The 27,206-nt window shown below is 36.4% G+C and overlaps 1 protein-coding gene across 4 annotated transcripts in view; it reads left to right on the forward strand.

The window, feature by feature from the left end:
- The first annotated feature begins 661 nt into the window (after positions 1–661).
- LOC149776216 (uncharacterized) overlaps positions 662–27,206 on the forward strand; it is a 51,909-nt gene continuing 25,364 nt past the window's right edge. For 3 of the 4 annotated variants that reach the window (XR_016416254.1, XM_089942601.1, XM_089942603.1), the window contains exons 1-7: positions 662–786; positions 4,319–4,506; positions 4,849–4,941; positions 10,521–10,535; positions 16,183–16,282; positions 16,651–16,779; positions 19,449–19,508. Coding sequence is in view for 3 of the 4 variants with exons in the window: in XM_089942601.1 (XP_089798727.1) it covers positions 772–786; positions 4,319–4,506; positions 4,849–4,941; positions 10,521–10,535; positions 16,183–16,282; positions 16,651–16,779; positions 19,449–19,508 (600 nt within the window). In the remaining variant the exon portion in view is untranslated. Of the gene's footprint in view, positions 787–1,803; positions 1,823–4,318; positions 4,507–4,848; positions 4,942–10,520; positions 10,536–16,182; positions 16,283–16,650; positions 16,780–19,448; positions 19,509–27,206 lie in introns of those variants that run through there. The other variant, XM_089942602.1, reaches the window with a different exon arrangement.

Genomic DNA, 27,206 nt, shown 5'->3' on the forward strand with positions numbered 1-27,206 from the left:
TTCAACTTGTAATGTTTCTGGTCTTTTTAATTTATGGCGTAGTTTATATTAGGTTCTAACGCGCGCGCGCGCGTTACCTAAATACTAAATTCATTTGTAATTAAAGCCGTTATAAAACGTTTTTCTTCCTTATATTTTAAGATAAGATTGTGCTTGTCTTGCAAATAATGTCAATATAATGTAGCAATTGTGTATTTTTATGTCGTGTCGGTAAAAAGAAAATCACCAGAGCTTATGCTGAATTGTTTTAAAGTCATGCCGACTATAAATTGATCTTTCTTGTCATACTGAGAAAATGCAATTTAGCTATGTCGCAACGATTAATGTAGCACGGTTAATACAGTACAACGGAGACCATTTACTAATAAAGCCTCTCTCTAGTTTATTGATTCTGTTAAAGAAATCTTGGCACGAGCTGGGACGAATTTACTCAAGCAGATCTAGCTATGTTACGAAATGACCCGTTATGTAGAAGAAGTAAATGCCGAGAAGCGCCTTCATTGTACAAATATAGAGCTATCGAAAACAAATTTAACGGGTTTTGCGTTAATAAAAATAACGAAAGAAGTTGCAAGATTAATGTAGCAATTACTATAGGTAGCACGATTTTTACCCTGCACCAAAAAATTTAGAATGTACAAATTATTGCTGGTGCGGAGCAGCTTTCCCCATATTGTGACACGTTTCCGATCGATCTTTCCAATCAGAAAAAATTATCGAAGTTTGTTTGCAGGATATCCTGTGAATTTTTTAATTTTTTTTTATATAACGATGAGTGACAGTGGAGTAAGTATGGCATCAGAGCGTGCATAAAACTAATATTACGGGGATTTCTTTTTGAAATATGTCAGATGTCTGGGCAGGCCAGTGGCCTCCCTAGTCCTACAACCACATGAGTCTGACGTTTTATCAATGAAGTACGGCGAAATCTCTGACAAGATGAAATCACCTTATCGGTTATATAAATGAACATTTATATAACCAATAATGTGATAATGTCATTTATATAACCGATAATGTGATTTCATGTCAGAGATCTTGCCGTACTTACTGATAAAAGGTCAGACTCCTGTGCTACAACGTAAGACACGTAAGTTCATAACCCGATATTTTTGTTCTGGGGGATGTAGGGTCTTACCGCATAACCAACGGCGCTGTCTTGCGTGTTTTTATGTCGACTAACAGTGTAACAAAAGTAAAATTTCCACGAATATCACACACAACTATGCAATGCGACGGTAGTCGAGGTATGCCGAAGTATGTTTAAATAGGTTCATGGGGATATATTTCTTGAACAAAACAAAACATTGCTTACAGTTCCAATAGGCATACTATATTTTTTATTTATTTCATTAAGAATGATACTTTAACTTGACCCTATTTCAGCATTCTCTGCTTCCATCGCTTTGCAGCTAACTGAAATGTAGGCCAACAAAACGTGCAAACAGGTCCATTTGCTTGTGTGAGAATTTGAATTTCGTAGGAAAAAGTCACCAGAGTAAGTGAAGTCTGACCAATACATTATAGATATAATATATAAAAAAGCCCCAAGTGTGTGAGATATTCCTGAAAAATTTGACTTTTGTTACTACACAGTGCCGTCATTTAGGTAGTAAGACTTCAACGCCCAAAATATAAATATCAGTGACAAGGTCTTACATTGTACCCTGTCAACAAGAATACCAAATTTTCCTTTTGAATATACATTGAAATGTATAATATATTTAAGTGTGAAATAATAGGAGGATGTTTGCTGGAAATGAGTGAATAATGGATATATTTCATCAAGTTGTTGAAAAACTCTATTTTCATGAAGCTACAGGTGAAAATACTTGTGTTTTTCTCCCATAAGATAAAATATGACGGTTTTTCACTTGGAGCTTTCAAATTTTCTTTTTTGTTTTATTCCCACACATATCGGTCTGCAGTACATATAGAGAGACTGAAGTAGCAGATTTCTTACTGGATCTCGTGTGATCATGTTAGCATTTCCATTATATTATGTTTTATGTATATTCGTGCAGAAAATGTCAGTAGGAACTTAATTCTTTTTTCTAATTCAAGGTAGAAGGGCATAGAAACAATGAAGACAATATATATATGCATTGTGGGATTTGAACTTAGTTTGTCTGCGTTCAAAGCAGTAATGCTTTTGATTGGACCAAGCAAAAATCTAAAATTAGCTCAAATTTCATGGTTATAATGTTATTTTTGTCAATTAAAGAGGCACTGGTATTCCACTCCAGTGAATTATCAAAATTATTTCTGTTGGAAAATCCAGTAATTCATGGCCTTGCCTAATATTAATGAAATTTTTTTCTTTCTGTTTTTTATATTTTCAAACATGAAAGTACAAGATATCCCATCGTATTATGCTTGATTGTGTGATTGATTGTGTTGCCTGTAGAACTATATTTGCAGCAACAACAATCAAATTTCCCTGTTTATCTTTGAAGACAGATTGATCAAAAATGTTCATTTAGATGGATTATGTGCAGAGAAGGGCAGTAAACTGTGATTACTTGTTCTGTACAATATGGGAACTCTGTTAGAAATATTTTCTAGGAAGTGATTTATTCAATGAAAATCACTTTTGAAAGTGAGAAATATTTAAGACTTGATATAGTCAATGATTTTGTTAATTTGTAGAAGCTTCCAAAATAAATTGGGATAGATTGATTGGCTACATAATGGCTTTCTTGACTTAGATATGACTGCTGTTCCATGCCATGGTTTTTATGAACTTGCCTAAATGTCATTGAATACAAATGGTGATATTGTAGGAAATGTAACTATTCCATAGCTGCAAACCTCGCGATTTTAGTGTGAATTTCATGACTTTCTGCAGCGATTCACACCACATGCCAAATTTTAAAAAATTTTCCCATTAAGTGCTAGTTGTGATATCGGCAGTTGCTGAAATTGTCTGGTTCTGCTAGTCGTGAGATTAGTAGAACTATAGCTGATTCATACAGTTGGACCTGTAGCAAGCATTTAGCGTATTTTAATCTACATATATTAAGAGTAGTTTTATAAATTCTTTTGAAAGAAACCGGGGAATTTTTCTATGCATATACGCTGCCAACACTGATTTGAGTTACCGTTCGCCATTGTATCTTGAAAACGTCTTTATCACCAAAGAAAAAGAAATGTATTGCACAGAAAGTGAAGTTTAGTTTGGAATATACCAAAATTTGGCAGTGCATTCAGCCATCAAATACCGATATACATCATGCTTTTTGCACACAGTATGCCAAAATCTTTAGTATTGGGCAATGTGGCAGGGACGATGTGAGGAAGCACATTGGTAGCTAAAAGCATACAGAGGTTGGGAAACTACATGAAGACAGCTATTTCAAGTGTTGGAATTTTTTAGATTGAAAGATTAGCATATGGTGTAATTTGCTTGAGTTTTCTGCGCATGCACCGACACCACTAATCGTTCACCGTTAGACATTTCATCTTCTGATTAATACCATTTCCTAATTAAGCTACACTGCAGTTAAAATGCTTAGCAAGTCCAACTTAAAACAAAATAGATCCTGATGTGACAACACTGATCATGATGTCACATAATGTATTGGCAAATCAGAGTCCGTGTGTTTGTTTTTCTACTGTCTATTACTAGCAAATGACATAGATTCAGATCTGCTGGTGCGTTATAAGATAGCAGATCTTGGTCTGTGCAGTTTGCAGTAGGACTTGACTCATAAGTGAGTATTTAAAGTAGGTAACATGGGAAACAAATGTTAAATATTTTTATGAAAAATGATGATATCAGGGAGGTTGTGATTCCTGGAAGCCATGATATGGATGCTGTTTATATAGTTATTTTCATAAAATTCTCACTTGTCTCAACCATATCATTGGATACTACAATTTAAATTTTGCATACAAAGTTTAAAATTGATATGCTGATATCATGTCCATTAAATATTGTAAATTTAGTTAGTTTTACATTGGATTAATAGCTTTATATAGAAGATTCTATAAGGAACACTGGATTTAATACTATTAGGCTTATATCATGGTAGGACTTGTATTGTTGAAGGTCTCTTGAATGTGTAGCCATAATGCATTTAGACATGTGATGAATGGGTATGGATTTAATACCCACCATTTAACCAGCCTGAATCAGCTAATATGGTCTTCCCGTGGGTATGGCACTTGACTCAAAGCGCATGATATAATCTTCATGGTGTTGCTATCCCATTTAAAACACCAGATCAAACCAGTCTTATGAGTGTGATGTGTAAGTTCATTGCCTCCACCATGTGTCATATCAACAGTAAAATTTAATTATGTCATTACCTTTCAGCAAAGAGACTCCAGGTCCCTCTCCAGAGAGTCAGGCAGGTCTGGCAAAGAGAGATCTGTTGAAGGTTCAGCCCATTCTGATCACTCTGCCAAGTCACAGACTCCATCAAGGTCACCTTCCAGATCACATTCAAGGTCAAGATCTAGGTCACGATCATACTCCAGAGGTCACAAGAGAAGGAGATCAAAGTATATTTTGGTTTTTATAATGTTTGAGTAACTTTTGCATTCATTGAATATGATAATAGTTCATGTGTGTGTGTGTGTGTATATACACAAATATGTATAAGACTCAAGTTAAAGCTGTTTCTTATTAATGCATGGTTGTGGTTGTTTGTAGTAATAGCCAGGCCAGCTTGAACGTTGATCTGGGAAGTAAAATTTTATGTAGCTTGCCCACGATTTACAGTATAAAGGACCAATCCATAATTTTGAGTGATTTCATGCAGTCTTCATTCTGGTCAAACAATTAAAATACTTTTAGAGGATCTTTATTATTTCATATTTGGAATATTTTTGCTTTAAAACTAGGAGTGGAGGGCACTACAAATATTCCAGATCCAGATCCAGAAGTCCCTATGAAAGGAGACGATCAAGATCTAGAAGTTCCCGTCACAGGAGGAGGTCAGTAAATTGTTACATTTTAAAGGGAAAATTATTTGGTTGGTTTTGTTTTCTGTTTTATGGCAATCAACACAAGTAGGTTATTTAGTGCTTATTGAAATAAAGTGCTTTGACTAAGGTCACATCATGGTAACAGTTTCAATAACAGTATTTGAACTTGAATCCTTTTAGTCTCTTTTCTAACATGGTAATCACTTGGCACCATGGCTAATTCCCGTAATTTTGAATCATGCAGAGAGGGCATCAATTTATAATTAAGATATACTAAAAAAATGTATACTTCTAATCCATACCTACAAAAAATGCTTACCAGAAGATGTTTTTTTTTGTGTACATTAATGAAGTTAGTGACCTATGATGAATTAACTGACAACTGTATGTACTATGTCTTAGAAATAAGATCAGTATTAGAAAAAAATGACTTAGAAGCCAGTGTAAATAGTAATTGACAAATAAGTGGAGCATCTAAAAAAAATAATACTTGTACAACAACCTGTTTTCCTGACAAATTTCAGGGCAAAATATTCGCTCTAGACTTATTCAAGAATTGTGGAAAAATCACCATTATCACATTTTGGATCCAAGGATTTGACTTGTCCATAGGTCGATTTATACATGTGTATACAGTACCAATCAGGTTTGAGCTTATCTTGGTCTTTATTGTGGGAGTGACAGACTTTCCATGATTGGACATGTAAATTAAAGCCACTTTTCTTCCCAGAATGAGTGTTTGACTTGATGTCATGTGCCATTTTGTAAAATACAGTTTTCATTAATTTTGTTCAGATTTTCATATAATTATAGGTAAAAAGATGATTCTGAATTTATTTAGTACAAAAACATGTACACATTTAATTAGTAAGAAAAGTTCTTTGAACAAACAATTAGAGTATAAGACAATGATTTTTATACACCTGCCATAGGGTGGAGCATATTATGATGTCCATTGACTTGTCTGTTACTAGTTTCATTTCTGCACAAAAACACAAGGGCTTCACCATCTAGAGTTACCAGACTTGGAGGATGGCTTGTTCTTTGGGTAAGGAAGAAGCTTGCAGGGTTCCTATTCTACCAGGAAATCAGAGAGAAAAAAGAGAAAGAATATGTTTTGTTCCTTACCAATAAAAGCCCTTTAATTTGCTAATATTTATCATAGTTGATGGGAAAGGGGTGAATTTTCATCTACCACTGGATGACCAAAAAAATGTGTAATTGAGTCATAATTTAACTGGTCATATGTTAAATTTATTGAATTCTTATCAAAATTGTTGGAGGTTGCAGCACTTTTCAATCAGTTGAGATAAAATTACTGAATGAATCATTCAGATGCTTGCCCTGAACATATTGTATACATATTCCAAGAGCTTAGGTGATCAGATTGGTCAAGCAGACTTATTACCTCTTAGCGCTTATTGGTATCTTTTCTTATGCTGAGGATAGACCCATCTACCATCAAACTGGGGGAACACATCTGCAACATGTGATGTAGGTATAATGCTAGAGACAAAGAAAGCTTATCTTCCACATTTCCCCTTTTGATATATAAAGTTGACAAAAACACATTGTGATAAATCTTTCTTTATTATTTGGGTAGATTGCATTGGGAACATGGTGTTAAGCATTATCATCAGTAGTAACCTTCAACACACTGAACACACCTTTTTGTTGAATTTTGCTATTAGACCATACTAAATATGTATAATCTACTTACTGTGGAGCAGTTTGGAATCTGATGCTCTGAAAGTCTTTGACGCACAGGGCTGGTCAAAAACCACTTGTCATCTCATGCTGGCCATAGAGAAATTGGCTGTGCCAAGGAATACTTTGCTAATTTTTCCTGGGTTGAGTTGATGCAGATTTGCACAGTGAGGATATCTGTGTGCATTTTCTACACTTAACAAGGACCAAAGCTTAACATCTAGTATGTATTAGTTATCAGTTACGCTTGCCAATTTTGCTTGTTGTTGGTCCAGAACATGCTGCAAAGGAAACTGATCTCTTAATGGGCACCTGATGGAAACTTGGGTTCAGACCATAAAAACATTCTGCTCAGAGTGAATTCAGAAGATTGAAATCAAACTTGCATCATTTTTTTATAGCATATTTGTAAGTAATGTAGTGGTAAGGGTAAAAATATGATAGGGACATTTGTGTCAAGTAAAATTATGAAAAGGACATTTGCCTAGACATGCATAAATTCAGATGAATTTCAGAAGTTATAGTAGCTTCTTTTTATTGCTGCATCCTTTGGAGTTTGTACATGAACATTCATATGTTATGACAAAGTTTCAGAGGAGAAACATTTTTTGATCTTAAAAAATGCAGTTTTTGTAAAACAGGCTTTCTTCCATTAGTAAGAGTTTTAAGTGGAGAGATAAATAGCTATGAATATCCAGTGCATTACTGCAGGCACACTCAACCGTTGAGCAGCTGACATTTGAACAGTCAGTGGATGATTACAACCCGTTTAAAGACTGAGATGTCAGTTTACAACCAGATAACATTTGACAAATCAGTCATCATATTTTCAGTCCAATATTTGGACGATAAAAAAGTAAATTTTAAAGTCTTGTGCGTTCATCGCATGTATATTTAGGAAGGGTTGATAGACTTTTTGCAACATGTTTACATTTTTACTTTATTGAAAAAAATCTGAACAAACGTGCACACTTACTTGAGGGGCCTCGAGTGGCCGAGTGGTCTAAAGCGCTCTCTGTTACGGATCACTGCCATCTCACCTCTGTCTGCGTGGGTTCGAGTCTAGGATTCGGCCAATGTGGGTATGTGAGAAAGCTTGCCAGTAGCTTCTCATGGGTTGGTGGTTCTTCCCGGTGTTTTCCCGGGTTCTTCCTCCACCATTAATACTGGCCGCCATGTATAGCCTATCGTGTGCTGAAAAATGACGTTAAACCCCACAACATCAACATCACACTTACTTGATGGGTGGGACACCTTTAACTATATAAATTTATCCTGTTGTTGGAAAGGAAAAGTAATCCTCTGATATATAGACAATTAAATTCTAAATGACAACTGCTCTGTTTAAAAACAAAGCCAAACAAACAGAAAACAGTGTATTTACACTGGAATGCAAGCCAAATGCTTAGTCCTTAAGCAGTGATGGCACAGTGATGAGGCTGAATATACATACTTTGAACTAGTTAAATTCTGACTGCATGTGTGCTGTAAGGGACTGACTCAGTGTTGGCACTGTCTTTAAAAATCGCCAACCTCAATTGTCACCTATTTTAAAAAAAAACAAAAAATGTCGCCATTTTCATAATACAGTACTATCCATTTATCTGAAAACCCCCAGGACCAAGGTAATATTGCCAACATAAGTGGATGTTTAGATAAGTAAGGGGGAAGAGAGGCTGAAAATAAATTGAAATTTTGCATACAAGTGAATTTTTTTAGATGATCGTTCATCATTGACTAGAATTTACACTGAGAGAAAAAAAAAACAACAATGGAAATTTTGATTAAATGAAATACACTTGTGTATTAACAACTTACATTTGTGTTGTACACTCCACAATGTATTAAATAATGTACATGTATATGAAAAATCCATAAATTTGAGTATTAAACTGTTAGAAAATTCATTTTTTTAAAGTAAAATAAAAGGATATTTAGTGTCTGTCAGTAAGTTTTGCTGTTTTTCCTTCTTATAATCAACAAAATCCATAGAATGAATGAAAGTAACAGACAGTTCAATAGGTATTAAAATCGTCCAGTGGAATAGCCTGTGATTATACAGTATGATTCATTTTGTCCCCAATTATGTTGTTTATTGTCAACATAATGGCAAAGAAAAGAAACCTGCAGAAGAGGCACTGCTGTGCTTTTCGTTTGCACATTTAAGACGTCAGTAACAAAGAAAATAGATTGTTGATGGCTTCTGGTGTGGTACATTTGGTTTGCACATGATCATTTCTCTTTGAAAAGAGTACTTGTCTGCCTACATGTACCTAAGATGACTTGATGTGACCATTTGTGATAATAAAAAAATAAATCTGGAAATGTTTATAGTTAACTAAATGATCACATTTTTTCAGCATCAGAGAGTAAGCAAGTCTCTCCTGAAAGATGTAATGATAAAGATAAGTTGGTGCAGGAGTCATAAACAGTAAACCATGCCCATATTATCAAGATCATGTCCACTCCATGGTGGTTGTCAGATGCGACTCTGCAAGAAAGCATGGTGTGCAAAGCTATTCTCCTACCTTGGCAACTCCATCAGGATGCATGGAGAGATGGTGGAGTTTTTCTTTCTTAATTCTCCATGCTGTCCACCCCCCACTGTGAAGCATAGGGTTTTGAAAAATCACATAAGCTTACCAAATTTTGTGGATTGCTGGCATTTTGCGTAATGAAGAAGCTTGTTGATTTGGGATGAAACGGTCAAAGGGTCAAGTCACAGTGACTAAAGGAATTAAAATGGTTCCCACACAAAGACATCAGTTCTACATTGCAGACCTTGACCAAAGTTTGGGGTAAGGAAGAATCCAATTGATTTTTGTCAAAAAGTCAAATGCTAAGCTCACTGGGTCAGAAGAAGGAAATTGTTTTCCATTAAATAAAACTAGCTCTACACTACGTACCTGGACAAAACAGTGGGAGTGACTTGCACTTCAGGTAAGGAAGAAGCCTATCAGTATTTGGTGTAAAAAAGTCAAAGGCCAAAGTCACTGGGTCTGAAGAGGAAAAATAGGCTTCTACATAATAACATTAAGCTCTACATTACAGACATGGATCAAACTTTGACGATGATTGCATTTGAGGGTAAGGAAGAAGCCTATCGATTTTGGGGTAATATATTAAAACGTAAAGGTCACTGTAATTGGAAGACTAAAAATGGGTTTTGCACAAAAATTGCATTTCTCTGCATTGAGGTTTATTAAAATGTAGCAAGAATGTAAGATATACTGTTCACAGTACTCTTGTTAAAAATGATACCAATACGACATCAAATATGGCACCCATTCATCTTGAATAGATTCTTCCAGTTTTCCAGATGATGCTTTCACCAAATGTTTGATGATGCTGGTATTTTTATAAATGTCTAAGTCACCAAGGCAAAGATTGAGTGTAGTTAGGCATTACAAACACCTATCACTTAAAGGGGTCCTCCTGAAATGATAGTGTTTGTGGCAAAGGAAAAATGAATGTTTTGGAAACTTGTGATACATGGACAATATACCTTTTTTTCCTCCAGTTATTATTATTATTTTGCTTGAACATAGCCAAGTTAACAGTGTTTGTAAAGTGATGGAACATATAGTACAGTGAGTTTAAAGTCTAACCTGAATACAAAACTCTTACAGAAAAAAAACTATTTTTGTTAAACAGTCCAGTGAAATAAAAACAAACACTGCTACTCTGGATGTGAACTAACAACCAAGGCTCGTATCTTGGACCTCTAGATGTCTCACCTATGGGCACTTGCACTTCTAAGAATGCGCAATGATTAATTTAATATTTGTTAATATGGTTTCACATGCTGTACATATTATACATTTATTTCTAGCAATTCTATCTCTTTGTACATCTCTTTTTTAAAAATGTTTTCTTTTCAGGTCTCGAAGCAGGAGGTGAGTATACATTTTTTAAGGTAGTTTTTTGGATGTTAATTTTTATGGTTTTATGATAAATTATATTTTTTAATTGTTTCTTAAATTTTTGGATTGGGTAAGGGTTTTTCACAGAAGGGTTATTGTTAATTTGGTCCTTGAATTTTGTAGCAACCATGAATTCAAAAGAATTAATAATGACAAATAATTTTATATTCACTTTACCATAAGTACTTGCTTAGAAGTAGAGTCCAACTGAAAACAGCATAGATCCAGATCTACTTTCACGTAGTGCACCAGAAGAACAGGGTGTGTATTGTTGGTTTTACAGATTATTCTTAAAAAATGCATAGACCCAGATCTGTTTGTGCATTATGTGATGGCATATCTGAATCTGCAGTTTGATTTTGGACTTAACTTAGTCATTTGTATTAATGATTGAATACTTTAGAATTTAAAGGCCACTAATGCTTGTTAAATTCTGCTTGTGCATAAATGTAAAAGCAAAACCTAACAAAGATCAACTTGAATGCCGGCAGTTGTTGTGCACATTATATTTTTTTTCAAGGTGAATACAGGAAAAACTTTGTAGTGTACCATAGTGGGGTTTATCAAGTGTCTGTCTCATCCTCTTGTGGTTTTAGTATGGTACCATGATAATATGTGTGGACACTAGTTACCACCAAAGTCTATAAAAAGAAAAATTTCAGATGATTATTTTGGATTTTTAACAATTATACCAATTTACATGATTTGACAGTTGTCATACTTGTCCCAGACCTGCCAACCCTTAAGATTTTGCTGTGAATATTAATGAAATTGGCCCTTAAAATAAAGACTTGCAGAATAAAAGCAAAACCTATGGAACAATGATTGTTGCCGAAAAGTCCAGATAATCGTTTCTTCTGAGTTATTTTTGGATCTGGGTTTCATATTAGAATAGTGGAATTAGACAGGGAACCAGACTAACTTTACAGCAGTACCTCAGATGCTTTAAACTGCACATATTTTTTCATGCAAAGCATATGAATGATTAAACTCTTGATTACATAATTTTTTTAAAATGGCATCCAGCAAGTGATGCATGTTGCAGATGAAATGGAAATTAAGTCACTTAAAAAGTGTTAATAATCAGCACAGAAGAATAAAAAGGAGGATTCAGATTCTTGTGTATAAAAGCAGGAAGGAACACAGTTATGTTTATAGGACATCACATCATCACATTAATTTGAGTATCTCTTGTGGCGGGAGATAGGATTGCCATCGTCATGTGAAATGGAGAAAATAAATTTCCAAGTTTTACGTCATGTTGAAAGATAGCAACAAGCCATTGAGTTGCATATGGTTTGGAACTGAAGTTTGTGCAACTGTATTAGTGGTAAATAAGGTCCACATGCACTTTATAAACTTTTCAGTTGAACGTAATGTTTACTATCGCTTTATGTTTTGAATACTGAACTTTTAAATGTTTTCCAGCTTTACAGAAGCAGTTTATGACATTTTGTTAGTCTTACTGAAAACTGGTCATACTTACAGAAAAATATTCAACTGCCTTACTGAGACTTTCTTGTCAGGGTTGGCAGGTGTGATGTCCTGTTGCCAGATATTTTTTGCACTGAAAGTAACTGCCAACTGCTAGCATCCTTATTTTTGAAGTTGTATCAGTGACAAAAGATCAGATGTAAATCCATTTCATTTGTTCTACAAAGTTCTTCTGACAAACTCTATAGCCCTGATTTGTGTGTGTTTGTGTGATTTGGATTTTTAACTGGGGCATCATGTCGCAGACATGTGCATGATGTCCCACCCAGTCACATTATCATTACACCAGGACGACCAGTCCTAACACTAACCTCTTAATGCTGAGCACCAAGCGAGGCAGCTGTTAGTACCATTTTTGTAAGTCTTTGGTATGACTTGGCCGGGCATCAAACCTACAGCCTCCCACATCTGAGGTGGAGGCACTAACCACTAGGCCACCGGAGCGGTCCTCAGATTTCATGGTGCATTATATAATGGCAGATATGGGTCTATCCAATCCCCAAGGTGGGTCTTGAGTTTATCATAGGATGAATAATGACTATCTGCTATTATTTGGTAGATATAAGCAACTGTTTTATAAGTGAAAACATGCTGTCATCCAGCAAAGCCTCAAGTGACAATATAAATGTTTCCACTTCATGAGTGAAATGAACCGCTCCAGTGGTCTAGTGGTTAGAGCATCCACCTCAGGTGCCAGGTCATGGTGCTAACAGCTGCCTTGCTTGGTGCTCAGCATTAAGTGTTAGGACTGGTTGGCCTGGTGTCAGGATAAATTGGTGCCAGGATAATACAAGGATTTGTGTCTGTAATTCTTTGATTCTTTTGGGATTTAATTTGTAATACTGTATGTTTTTTTCTTCTCATTTTCACTTTGTATTCTAGGCAAATGCTTTGTTTTATAAAGCTTGTAACAGAATCAACATCATGAAATTTTCAACTCCTAGCGACAATACATTTTCTTTCTCAGTACACTGTAAATAGTGATAAAATTTTGATCTGTGAAAATGTCTGTAATTCCTGCTGATGGCAACAATTTAAATGAAGTTTTGTTGAGTTAAATTTGTGTTTTAAAATTATATTTTAATTCAGTTCAGTTTAAACATCACAAATACCATATTTCCTCTTGTATTAAAAAGTGAACAGTGTCAGTGTACCATCAAAACTCTGACTGGGTATCACTGTGAGCACCTGATTAACTGTCAACTCTTTTATGATCGCCGATTTGCTGACATATTTGTTGTATTGTTACACTCAAGTAAAAGCAGACCTGCTTTGTATTTTTCATGTTAATATGTCTTTTGGATAAAATCAAATAAAGGGAATGGAGTTTAAAAAGAGTTTCAGGCAAGCGGCATGCAGATTGTACCTGCATAAGAGCTAGTAATCACGGTTGTGTGTCAGATCAATTCTGTTATAAATAAGAAATAATTCAACTACCTTAAATTATGAAAGTGATCAAAAATAGCAAGGCAACTATAAATTCAAAGCTTTGTTTGATAACTATGTGTCGTTATGGATAAGCAAGTTTCCAGAGTTTTAGTGAACTTAAAATTCCTGAATTGGTGCTCCGAGATTTGCTCAAGGATAAGCAGAAGTTTCATTATTACTTGGAATGAAATTGTGGCATCAGTATTTGACTAATAAGACAATTTTAAAAGACTGAGTTTCAGTGTTCATGATTTTTTTGCGAAACAAACATTTACTTTTTGAACAAAAGGAATTTTGTTTTGTTGTGCAGAAAAGGTGTGACGTATTATACAGTGTGTGGCAGGGTCACATGTACCTGATGTTTTGAAACTTTGAAATTGTGTTTCATGATCTTGCAGAGATTGTTTATGTTACAAACAAACCATTAGATTAAGCTATTTATTGACAATTATTCCCATCATGATTATAAAACTAGTATATACCCATTAAATAACACAGCTATACCCCCACCCCCAGTCTTTTTTTTATGTCTACACTTCCACTGTCTTCTCATTGTCCAGCTGGGATGGTACCCCCTTCATTTTCAGAGTTCCCTTTGGTAACTCCTGCCCTTGAGTATAGTGTGGTCTGTGTTTTATGGACCCCATTGTGTGCAGGTTGTCAAAGGAGAGGTATATTTTACTTCAAAATGTTTCAAAAAATTTATAATGAAAATTACAGTTGATTTGCATGGGTTTTTTCTCTATTTCATGCTAGTGCAATTAATGGTTGCACATTATTATTGATAAAAGAAGGTATTGAATTTTACAATAAGTTTTAGGATAGCAACATTTTCCAAATTATCTTGCAAATATAGTGCTTCAAACTATTGTATTTTTTCAAATCAATGACTGTTTTGGTAAGAAAATAATGAGATTTTAACATTTTTGTTAATACATTTAGAGCACAACACATTTGATTAGTTTAATGATTGTGAATTTTAGTTGTTTACTTTGTTTATTTCTACATTCAGACATGGATTGCATGGGCTTGGCAAGCTTGCAGTCTTCAGAAATGGCCAGCAAAATTTTGATTGCTTTTTAATTTTGGGTTGCAATCAACAATCATATATCTCTAATTTCTCTATTGTTTTCAAATATGACTATAATGATTATAATTATGATAAGAGTTAAAATCACTACTTAAATTTTTTTATGAATACATTTACCTTTCATAGACCAGAAAAGCTTGATGGGGTGGTATGTTTTTTATTGCCCGTCAGTCCATTGGCATCAGCGTATCACTGCGCCTCCTGAACTACGGGGGGGGGGGGGGATTGCCACATGGCCTGAAATTAATGTTAATCTGCTGTTATTGACTTTTGCCAGCAGATTTCCAAGACCCAGCCATCAATATTCCATTGGAGCAATGAAAATTACCACTGGATGCTTTCATAACAGTCAAGAAGTAGTAGCGAGTCAGCATTCCATTTAATGGTTAACTGATCTGTTATGCTAATTGAGTACCTTTCAACATCCTGCACTTCACAAGGGCCAGTAAATGTTTGCATTGTAAATGGACACATGCTAAACCACTCATCCATTTGTTGAGTAAATTTGTGTGATTATTGTCAAAACTATCTCTGCACATGTGAAACATTACTTATTATACTGTCCCCAGCCACTAACTTCATTACTGATGATGATATATCACTTTTTTATTGTTGAAAATAGCAATTAGTACCTGATAATTTGAATAAACATCATTAAGTTTGCAACATTTAATATGAAGTAAAATATTCTTTTTAGGAAAGAATCACACGGTGCTGTAAATAACAAAATTCAACTATATTTCAATCCATGAAATTGTCAGTCATGCTTACTGTGATAGAACTTTAAGAAATAAAGACCAATTAAATAAGTTTTGTCATTTGAAATTCATGTTTTAGTTCATCTTTTAATTTGCCTTCAGTATGATCATACATGCAGTATGCCTTCTTGTATTCAAACATGAAAAGTCAGTTTACTGTCACAACTATGTTTCCAAGCATTTCTGAGGACCTATTTTAGTGTGGACTGTTTTGATCTGTGATTTGTGGAAGTGTTTTTTTTTGTATGGTTGCAATCAGTTAAAAGTAGACCTACTTTATATTATTATGCTAATTATACCTTTTGCATCAAATCTGAATTTTAAGTAAAGTTAAAAGCTATGCAAATCATACCCATGTAAGAGCTAGCAGTCACTTTAATGTGTCAGGTCAACTTATTTCAATTGAAGACTGTTATAAACATTATCATAGAGGTTTGCCCAAGGATAAACAGAAATGCCAGTATTACTTGTAATGAAATAGCAGCATTAGTATTTTACAAATAGAACATTAAAAAAAATTTTAGTTGAACTGGTGATGGTTGTTTGTTGCTGTTTTATTATGAACACACACCCACACACCATATATGCACAGCTGGGATGACATCTCCTCTTTAATCGTTACTCATACTGCAGTTTGCGCTTTTTGGACCCTGTTGTACACAAGTTATTGAGGGAGAGGCATAGTATGTGATATGTAGAAGAGTGGAGTTGTCTTCCCCAGAAAATCAATTACTTACGTGCTAGATAAAAGCGGTTAGCAATTATTCAGCATGGTAGGATATATGTGTGTGGGTTTGTTAGGTTAGCATCTACTGATGTCCTTATAGTTTGTTTTCTTTTTGTTCTGCAGCAGGTCTCCATCTGACAGGAACCACAGAGACAGATACAGCAATTATCGCAGTCGCAGTAAGTCGCCAATGTCATCCAGGCGTCGACACTTTGGAAACAGAGTAAGTCGTCTGATTCATGTAAGACACATGTACTCTTCTTCATAAATTCATGAGAATTTAAAATATTTATCCAAATGTTCTAAAGCCAAAGATCCAGTTTTTACATCAGAGAGATGTTAGAATGAAAGAGTCACTCCTCTGTTTATACCATGTGAATTAAACATCCGTAGGCCATCTGTAGGAAGTAGATTCCTTGCCATACCATAATGACTCAAACAAATTTTCGTTTTCTCCAGAAATAGATAGTTAACTTTGTTCTTGTCTTTTTTCTAACTGCAGCATATTAAGAGTGAAATTGTAGATAAAATAATTCCAGATTTTGGTTCTGTAAAATACTGCTGTCGTTTACTATTGTCCTTTGTTTGCAGGATGACCCTGAGCCCAGTAAGTGTTGTGGTGTGTTTGGTCTCAGTCTCTACACCCAGGAACGGACACTACGAGATGTGTTCAGCCGGTATGGTGAGCTAGAGGAGGTACAGATTGTGTATGACAGACAGGTCAGTTGGAGTTAAGCAACAAATTCTTTCTTCTTTGTTGTTGCAGAGAATATATGAATGTTTATAGTGGTCAAAGACGTAATATTCTAGGGTCTGGGCTGTTTTTTTTTTTGTTTGTTTTGATACTGGCAGAATATTGAGCTACCAATTGATGGCTGTGACTTGATGTACAATTTTCAAAATACAGATAATGATATTTTTTGTTTGTTTTTGGACTGCTCCGGTGACCTAGTGGTTAGAGCATCTGCATCAAATGCAGGAGGATGTGGGTTTGAACCCCGGCTGACTCATACCAAAGACTTATAAAAATGGTACTAGCAGCTACCTTGCTTGTTGCTCAGCATTAAGACATCAGTGTTAGGACTGGTCGGTCTGGTGTCAGGATAATGAGACTGGGTGGGACATGATGCTACATGTCTGCGGTATGCCCCAGTACTAAACATTACTATAAACTGTCACACTGCAGACATTGTAGCGATATGACTGAAAAATTGTTAAAGCTACGTTAAAAATAAAAACAAACCAACACACAAAAACACACTAATGATATTTTACAAGGGAATGCAGTTATAATCAGTCATGACAAGGAAAATGCAACATTTTAAAGTGAACAGATTTAGAGTTGACTGCATTCTCTGGGCAACTGTATTTAAGGTATGCTGAGCTACTAGATTATTTCTGGTGGACTAGCCAGAATTGGGGTAATTGTAATGGCCTGAATTTGATTACTAATTTTCTAAGTAATTGTAATGTTATTAGTTACAGTCAACAAATATGCTGTTATAAAAATACATGGAGATTACAGCATGATTACATTTTCAGGATCATTTGCTTACAGCTGATTTAAAATTTTAAATTCTTTGAAAACTGAAAAATAATTAGGCATGTGATTAAATTTTGGAGGTATTCACATTTTATGACTACAATAGCAGTTTTACAATTGCAGATAATTAATATAAAGCTGGTAATGGCATTATCTCATTAATTGAAAGTTAGACTTAGGTTGTTTGCCTCATCTCAGTGGATCTGTTATACATCAAAAGTTGACATAACTTGAGAAAACTTAAAAAAATATTAAAAAGTACAGGTAAGGATTATGAATACATTTTTATAGCATGGTAGTATTGTCTCGATCCCATTCACGAGGCCAGTTGGAACAGCATGAGTGAGCGAGTGACATTCATCGTTAAAACAAACTTGCTGGGCCAGCTAGATTTATAGTTTCGATGGTCAAAGACCAAAAGAGCTTATGCATGGACCTCCATCAGTCATTCATCATCATTGTATATTAGCAGTTGCTTGGTATCACAACTTCTTCCAAAGTATTTCCTGGAATTTTATGATTCTTCTTTAAATACATTACAGAAACATAATTCCATAGGGAAACTACTACCTTGCAAATCCAGCCCACCTAGATAATACTTTAGCTAAAAGTTATATGCCCACCTAGGTGGTGGTCAGGCAAAGTAATCTCCCCTTGGTATAGGGATTGGTGGCAGAACCCGTGAATATCCCATTTATTACTTCTACTCATTCTAAGAAGCACACTTTCACCACCTTGCAAAAGCCAGATTCAACTTGGAAGCATACTGTTACAAGTTGGAGAGTATTTTCATCTTTGAGGAAAGTATACTCAGTAACTATTTGCAACTTCTCTCGTCCCAATGTCTGACACAGCTCTAACTTTCCATTTTCTAACACTTTGTCATCTTCTCACATTTAATAGCACTTAGTCACTTGCACAGGTAGCCTATGTGACTTCATGATAAGTTCGGCTACAAGTATTTTTTATATGTGTGCAATTCCCTATGCCTTCATTCTGCCCAGCCACCACTTAGGCGGGGTGGGTGACATTTAGCTTCTTTATCTGGGAGGGCTGAATTTGGTATGTAGTAGTAGTTGTCCTATGGTATTTTGATTGGGTACGTAATCTCAAACCTGTTTTACTGGGACAAAATTGGTAATTTTGATTTCAGCTCATGCAGAGGTTGGTGCTAAATAAATACACTCCTTATCCAATATAGAAGATGTGGCCCTCTTGAAAATCTTATCACTTCTGAACAGATGGCCTAATGCACCTGTAGATCAGGATCAGTCTGTGTTGTTTGTTCTTCTGATTACTCCTAACAAACTGCATAGACTCAGATCTGCTGGCACATACATTTGATAGATCTGGGTCTATGTAGTTTGCAGTTCCATTCGTATATACAGTAATGATACTAAAAGTAAAACAAAAGAAGTTTAGTGCCTGTGAGTAAATTTTGTGGTTTTTCCTTCTCATAATCAATAAAGTCCATTGAATGAATGAAAGTAACAAACAGTTCAGTAGTTATCAAAATGAAAAGAATTAGAATGAAATAAATATATTACTCTGTCTTTATTACATACATTATTACACATATAATTTGTGATTTTTTGATAAAGTAATCAAAATTTGATGTATAATCAACTACTCAGTCTAAAAAAGGAGGGCTGTTCTGTCTAAACATAAATGTTTACTTTAAAATGTTTTAAAAAATTTATAATGAAAGTTACAGTTGATTTGCATGTTTATTCGGTTAGAAATGTATGTCAAGCTACTCTGATTATAGTGTTGCTTATAGAATCACAAAGTTCATTTTAGTCTGTTTTTTGTATTGTTGTATTGAATTAAATGCTTTTCTTTCCAGACTGGCCGCTCAAGGGGTTTTGCTTTTGTCTACTTCAAAAACATAGATGACAGTATTGAGGTAAGATGTTTGTGCCTCATTCTTATTTAATGATTTGTTGAAAGGGGTGTGATGTTGTGCAAGTCCATATGTTTGTAGCTTTCTTAATTTTCTTTCATTAGTCTATATTCTCCACCTGCTGCAACCACCATCCCCCATTTATACTTGGTTATATGTCCAACTGCAAAGTGCACAGACCCAGATCTACTGTTGCATACAGTTCTGGTTGATCTGGTTCTATGCAGTTTGCATTAATCAATAGAACAAACAACATAGACCCTGATCTGCTGGCAAATTATGCTATGTTATTTGCAGTTGGACTGGTGAGTATATATGGTAGCTGTTGCGGCGTCCAATCAGAAGATCTGACAGTGACTGCTTAGGATTAATGTTCTGGTGACTTTTGAATTAGCCAATCGAAATGCAGCTTTCAAAAATCTAAAAGTGAAACATTATTTGGCATACATGCTCTTCAACCATACTTCTCAGTCTCACAATTGTAAAGTTATAAGACTTTTTCTGATTGGCTGATTATGGTAATAACACAGGTCACAAGAATATGACCATAAGCTGTTTGTGTCAAACTTCTCAAAATATCTCCTTGAAAATTAGTACACTTATTCAACTAGTGGTCTAGATTTGCATTTTGCTATTTATTCAGTTTTTTTTTAAATTTCCTTTTTCTTTGACTGCTCCAGTGGCCTGGTGGTTAGAACGTCTGCCTGGGATGCATGAGGTTATTTGGTTCGAACCCCAGCTGAGTCATACCAATGACTTATAAAAATGGTACTAACAGGTGCCATGCTAGGCACTTAAAATTAAAAGGTTAATGTTAGGACTGGTCAGCCTGGTGAGACATTGTGCTAGAGTCACGTTAAAAATCTAAATCACACAAACACTGAGTATTTTTTAATGTATTTGGCTACTCTGGTGGCTTAAGTGGTTAGAGCATCTGCCTCAGATGCAGGAGGCTGTGGGTTGAAATCCTCTTCAAGTCCTACCAAAGACTTATAAAAATGGTACTAGCAGCTACCTTGCTTGTTGCTCAGCATTAAGATGTTAGTGTTAGGACTGGTCGGTCTGGTGTCAGGATAATGAGACTGGGTGAGACATGATGCTACATGTCGAAAGAACTGTTGAACCTAGTGTACCTCATTTGCTTTGTAATCTATGGGTTTTTTTTGTTCTTATAAAGATCTGAATTTATGTTTTTCTTACAAATAAAAAGTGTTGTTATTCTCCTAAGATTTGTTTTTTGATCTCTGTTATAAAGTCTCAAGCCTATTGCACAAATATTAAGATGCCCCTTGTCAGGAAATTGCAATATTCTTACTAATCCTTTAAATGGCGATTGGAAAAAATTGGATAAAGTCCTTGAAAGTCCTTGAACTTGTCACACCAAAGGTGTATGAACCCTGAGTATGGATTTTCATTCAGTTTTGAGCACCTCGCTTTCTCTCCATCTTTATTGCAAAAGAATTCTGTGATTTGATAGATTGTATTTTCATTGTTTAGTGCATACATGCTGGGGTCATAAATGGTAAATTACCAACTTTAACACCATGTCCATTTCTCAGTGCAAGGCATGGTACGCAGGGCTATTCTCCACAAGAAGATGCAGACACTCCTTCAGGACATGTTGGGAGATGTTGGATGGGTTATTTTTACTTAATTTCCCTATGCTCTCTTCACCCCTACCACAGTATGAGGAGAAAATGAAAAAATCATGTGAGTTGTAATGTGTATGTAGCCTGTGTAATAGGGTTTGCCTTGTTTTCTCTGGCCCTTTTTTCAAAACTTTCTTTTTTTTTTTTTTTTATAATTGGGTATTTTGAGAATTTCAGTTTGTTTCCCATTCCATGCTAGAGCATTTTGTTCTAGATGTATGGTTGGTATTGATGTGCAAGAAAAGCTTCCTTTTTTTGCTCATTGTTTGAAAATTTCCTGAAAACCTATCAAAGAAAAGTCATATTTGTGGACTAAGATGATCATCACTTCTTTGATACCATTTGTGGGATTTTGTTGGAACATTGTAGGCTAGATATGTGGTTGTTGTAGATGTACAGTAAGATTTTACTTTTCTGCCTCGAATACAATCTTCAATCACTTACGTTAGGAATATGAGCCTGTTACCTTGCAAATCCAGCCCTACTAAAAGATGCAAATCATCTTATTGTCTATATTTAGATAGACAAAGAGTAGGAACTCTTTCCCATTACCTCCCCTTGATACCACCAGGTGTCGCAAGATTTTTAGCTTCGCTGTGTGCTGAGACACATGCAGTACAGTAGCCTCTGACAGTCCAGCCCATTTTGTGTCCATTTTGACCCATCCACTCTTCATTTTGCATTTCTAATGCGGATTTATCGATCTACTGCAGGTTGTATGCTTTATTTTACAATTTCTGACAATATTTTAAGAGTTTTGTCACTTGTCGGGACTTTGTCTTGTAGGACCACCATTGTCCCACCTCACTATCATTGACCTTACACAAGGTCATTACTGGTTAGTTTACATCTGACTTTATTGCTTACTATGTCTGCTATGAGGCTTCTAATAGCGAAATTCTGAAGTCCTGCTTGATAATTATCCTTAATTTATTTGTATTTCATGCTGTTTTGATGGAATTAATATTAACCAAGCATGCAGCAAAAGTTTTAAACAGGGCCATAGGTTTCTGATATAACGCTTCGTCAATTTGTTAGTTACGACAGTGTTTTTAGTGACCTAGTAATTTAGCACATTACTAGTTTATACTTTATTTTATGTGTCTCGTGTCATTTTAGCATATATCAAGTAAATGTTCTACAGGCCATTTCAGAGCAGGGGCCCCGAGTGGCCGAGTGGTCTAACGCACTCTCTGTTACAGATCACTGCCATCTCACCTCTGCGTGGGTTCGAGTCTTGGATTCAGCCAATGTGGGTATGTGAGAAAGCTTGCCAGTAGCTTTTTGAGGGTCGTTGGTTCTTTCTGGGGATTTCCCGGTTTCTTCCTCCACCATTAATATGACTGTAGCGATATGACTGGAAAATTGTTAAAGCTACGTTAAAAATCCAAATCACATCACATCACACACCACCATTGATACTGGCTGCCATGTATAGCCTATCGTGTGCTGAAAAATGGCGTTAAACCCTACAACAGCAACAACAACATTTCAGAGCATGGATGTTTACCATGACTACTGTTTTATGTTATGTACATGGTTTCTGTCGCAGCGTCTGTAACATGTGGTTACGACAGTGTTTTGTTTCAGTAGTATTTCAACACATTGCTAGTTTCTTGTAGCCTACCATGACTGTGGTTCGGTTTATAGTTTGTACACATTGTCCCTTCTCTATTAACTATGCATTTGCTTGAACTAAATATAGGACATACATTTATGATATGACATGTTTATAATCTGCTAGTTATGGCAGTGTTTTGGCAACCTAGTAATTTCAGCCATTAGATTTTGTTTTAGTTTCTGTCTTTTGTGTTGTTCCGCAGAATATTTATTTAATCGATTTATATGCAATTTCAAAGAATGGAACCCTGCCAGGACTCCTGCCTTGTTATGTTATGTACACATTATGACATACAGCATCTGTAATATGTAGTAAGGGCTGCCGAATATTAGAGTCATCTTGGCTTATACTCAAGGGAGAGCTTGTGTCTTGCCAGATACGACTTAGCAGAGTTGTCAAAGCCACTAGGCATAACTTATGCCGAGTTTGAAGCCAAGCCAGTTGAGAACGCAGCAGAACGAATCATCGATAGTCACATGTGCACCCACACACAATAGTACAGTGGCTGTATGAAACTGATTTTGAGCTCACTGGACATCCCTGTTCCCTCAGAATGGGGGGCAGCTTTACCAGATCAGTTTGAGGGGCTTCGGGTTTCATTCATCAACAATTCCCATGCCCCTCCACAAGATACACTGTCATATCAGGAGATGGATGCCTTTTGATAACAGAGGATACGTTTGCTCATAAAAGGTGTGGGAGTTTGTGCTAAGGACACATTCCCCAATGAGTTACTTAATACTTGCTTTTGGCATGCAAACAGCAGGTGGAAGCCCATTCTCGACTGGGGTCTCCTCACCATATTCAAGATGAGGAAGGCAATGTCATTCCGCCTCTCTGTTAGTCTTGATCTGACAGATGTATACTTCCACTTCCCTGTCCAGCCCGTCTGTTGACAGTTTCCACGTTTACCAACACACCGTTATCAACAAACTGTTTTTCCCTCATCAACTCTGGGCTTTCAGATTTGGCATTTTTCTATGTGGCTGCAACAATCTCCATATCAACATACAATTCAGACACATTCTGGCTTCATCAGTGGCTTCACCAAGAATCAGTCCAGAAGGGGTCATGTCCTTCACATGGAATGTCCCTCCATCAGTTGGTTATGACTCGAATTCACACAATTCAAGGACATCTGATGATTGACTGCTTGGTGACTAGGTGGAATCAACAGCTACCCACTTTCATCCCCCAGTTCCAGATACAGCAGCTTGGGCCATGAAATGCACAGTCAGCCATGGAGGAGGGATTGTGGGCCTGTGCCAGCCCTCCTATGTTGCTACAATCATTGGGTCAGAATGGTAAGATGACTCCAATAACCCCTCATTAAGGGCACAAGCACTGTATCATTGATCTATTTTTCCCAATGATACTAAACCCAGGAAGATTTGGCCAACCTGAATCGACTGCCCTCTTCTTCTACATGCTCAGCCTTTACCAGCACAGCCTTGTGAATTGGACTTGGAACCTTCATTTGTGGGGAGAATCTCGAGAGCAACCATATATATATGAGTGCTTCTGATAATGGCCAACTTTCTGTGGCTCTGTTCTGGAGGAGAAACAGTTGGACCCAAGTTGCTACCAAAGGCTCTGGCCCTATGATATTGGACAAATTCTGGCATCATGGGAACTTGTTTTGGGGGGATAGAGACATGTCAGATCTTCTAGACAATATTGGCCTTCTTAGCCAATATCCCTTTTTTGTCTCCAGAGGGATCCTATCAAGTTTTTTTAAATTGGCTAGATTTGAACCCCATTAAACTTCTAGCCTACACAGACCATGTTTACTGATAAGAAGGTAAGAGGGCTGCATCACCCTTTATGTTCACCAGAATTCTCTTCAGTTCAGATTGGAGGGTTCGGTGGTTCTCAATATACCATCAGGATTCGTAGCCCAGAACATATTACCATTTGTTGGTAGTCAATCAGTTTTCCAGCTTGCTTTCTTCCATAGGTTGAGAACAGGAGCCATGCAAGATTCTGTTTGTGTCCTCAGGGATCAATGACCTTGGACATGTTCCGACATCATACCAGATGTGGCATTGGGCAAAATAAAGATCTCTCAGATCTGTTAGACAATTAGATTTTAAGCACCCAAAATCCATAACATTGTTTCCAAGATGGAATTTGTCTTGGGTTCTAACTTGGCTCAACTCAAGCTTGGCCCTCTTGCTCATGCTTCACTGAAGTTCCTGTCGTACAAGTCATGCTTCCTGATAGCTTTAGTTTTCACATGCAGTGCCAGTGTGTTAGGTGCCTTTCAGTTGACCCAAACTATCTTCTGTTCAGTTCATAACATTTGCTAGTCCTCCTTATACAACCAGGCCTAATTGCCAAGAATCAGATGCCATTCGTAGGTAACTGATGAGTTGCCATTCGTCCTGTCTTTTCCATAGACGAGTTTAGAGAGACAGCCATGCAAGATCCTGTCTGGACCCTCAAGCACTACTTGAGACTCACAGAGACAAGTCATGGCATGAGTAACATCTCTTCTCACATGGTTTACTGTTCAGAAGTTTCGAGCAATCTCTGAGGGGCAGAACACAGGATATCATGCTTGGTGTACCCTTTATTCCTGGCTGAAGGGGGTCATATGCTTGGTGTACTCTGACATCTCACCAGATCAGAGTAGCCTTATGTCTGCGCCCTCAAGAACTGCTTGAGACACACAGACAAGTTGTGACATGCACAAATATCACTTCTTCCTGGTCAAGGTAGGAAAACAAGGCATCACCCCTCAAGCTGTTGCTTTGTGGTTGAAGTGGGTTATATGCTTGGTGTACTCTGAGATCTCTCAAGATCAGAGTTGCATCATAAGGATTTGCGAGCTTCACTTTCAAACACAATCTGAGACAAACAAGCTGTTGGCTGGCATGCAGAGTTGACCTTCTCGAGTTTTTACCTCAGAGAGTTAGCGTCACAGAGACAATCATTGGATCTAGTAGGGCCAGTGTCAGCAGCACAGATGGCCACCAGACCCAACTAGACCAGTCAACACAGCCCATTAGCTTCACTGGATTTGCCAGTGAAAAATTTGGTAGGTGAGAAGATCTCAGCTTCATCTCCTCAGCCATGTATGTACAAGTCCCAGATCAAGAGATCTCAGGCTTTATTGCTTGGGTCATTAGGAGAATGGGTTATCTTTCATATGGGGAATCCAGCCACTCATCTCCATAAGGATACCTAAGGATGAGACAGGATGCTCAGCATCCCCTCCTCCTATTACTTATTCTCCTAACCTAATGTGATTGGGGAACGTATTCAAAGGAGAACGCAAATTTTTAAAATAAATTATGTTTCTCCGAGAATACTTACCCAATCACATTACTTAAAAACCCTCCCAACCACCCCGCCATGTGAGCATCCTCATTAATGTCTCACTCAGCTAAAAACTGGCAACACCTGGTGGTATCAAGGGGAAGTAATGGGCAAGATTACTGTCCTTTGTCTATCTTAAAATACAAAATATGATGATTTGCCTCTTTTAGTAGGGTTGGATTAGCATGGTAGCAGGTTAATATTCCTAACATAATGGGATTGGGTAATTATTCTCTGAGAAACATAATTTACTTTAAAAATTTGCATTTTCATCTGAATTTTTTGTTTTACTTTTTAGAAAAATTGTTGAAGAAATGAGTATTTAGAAAATTGCTTCTACTTCTAAACTACTTGAAGAATTTTATTATAGCACAATGCTCAAAAAACCTGATGGCCCAATGCCTGGGGCCTCTCTAATTTTAGATCAGGTCACTCCCATATTCTAAGCGAGAAGCCTGTTGGGCTTGTACCAGAAAAAGCTTCAATCATGCTGATGAAATGCAGAAATATTTTTCAATATGTTGACCTGCCATAACACAGCATGTCATTAGAAAAAGACGATTTTTATTCCAAACACCCCTTGCACGGTCGTGTTTCGAAAAGTAAGAGTTGAAGTGATCTTCAAAATAGAACAGAAAAGAAACTTAAGTATAAGCCCATTACATGTAGCATGTATAAACATTAATCATTCCTAATTTTAGCTGATGTAAAACTATCCTTTGAGCCATTTAAATAAGGGCAGTTAGAATGGAGAAGAGGTCAGGTATAAACCACCTTTACATGGTTTACATAATTAGTTCACAATAGCTATTGTGGTGCATTTGAAGATTGCAGTGGGTGAGCCTATTGTGCAAATTTGCATAGGTAAAAAAATGATCATGAAGTCAAATAAGCCAATAAACAGATGTTAGATGTGTGTAGGCAAACAACAATTATTACATATTGCCATGAACGAGAATGCATAAGCCATCTGTATTAAAGAGGCATTCAGTTGTTGTCCGGGCTTGTGGAATTTGAATCAGGCCTTGTGATTTCTTTAATAGTCACCAGCCCTGGGCCTGTATCTAAATATTTTTTTCTTTGTGTACTGTTGCTGCACTTGGAAAAAGA

Source organism: Sinohyriopsis cumingii, chromosome 18, assembly GCF_028554795.1.
Source record: "Sinohyriopsis cumingii isolate HCF-2022 chromosome 18, ASM2855479v2, whole genome shotgun sequence".
NCBI lineage: Eukaryota > Metazoa > Mollusca > Bivalvia > Unionida > Unionidae > Sinohyriopsis > Sinohyriopsis cumingii.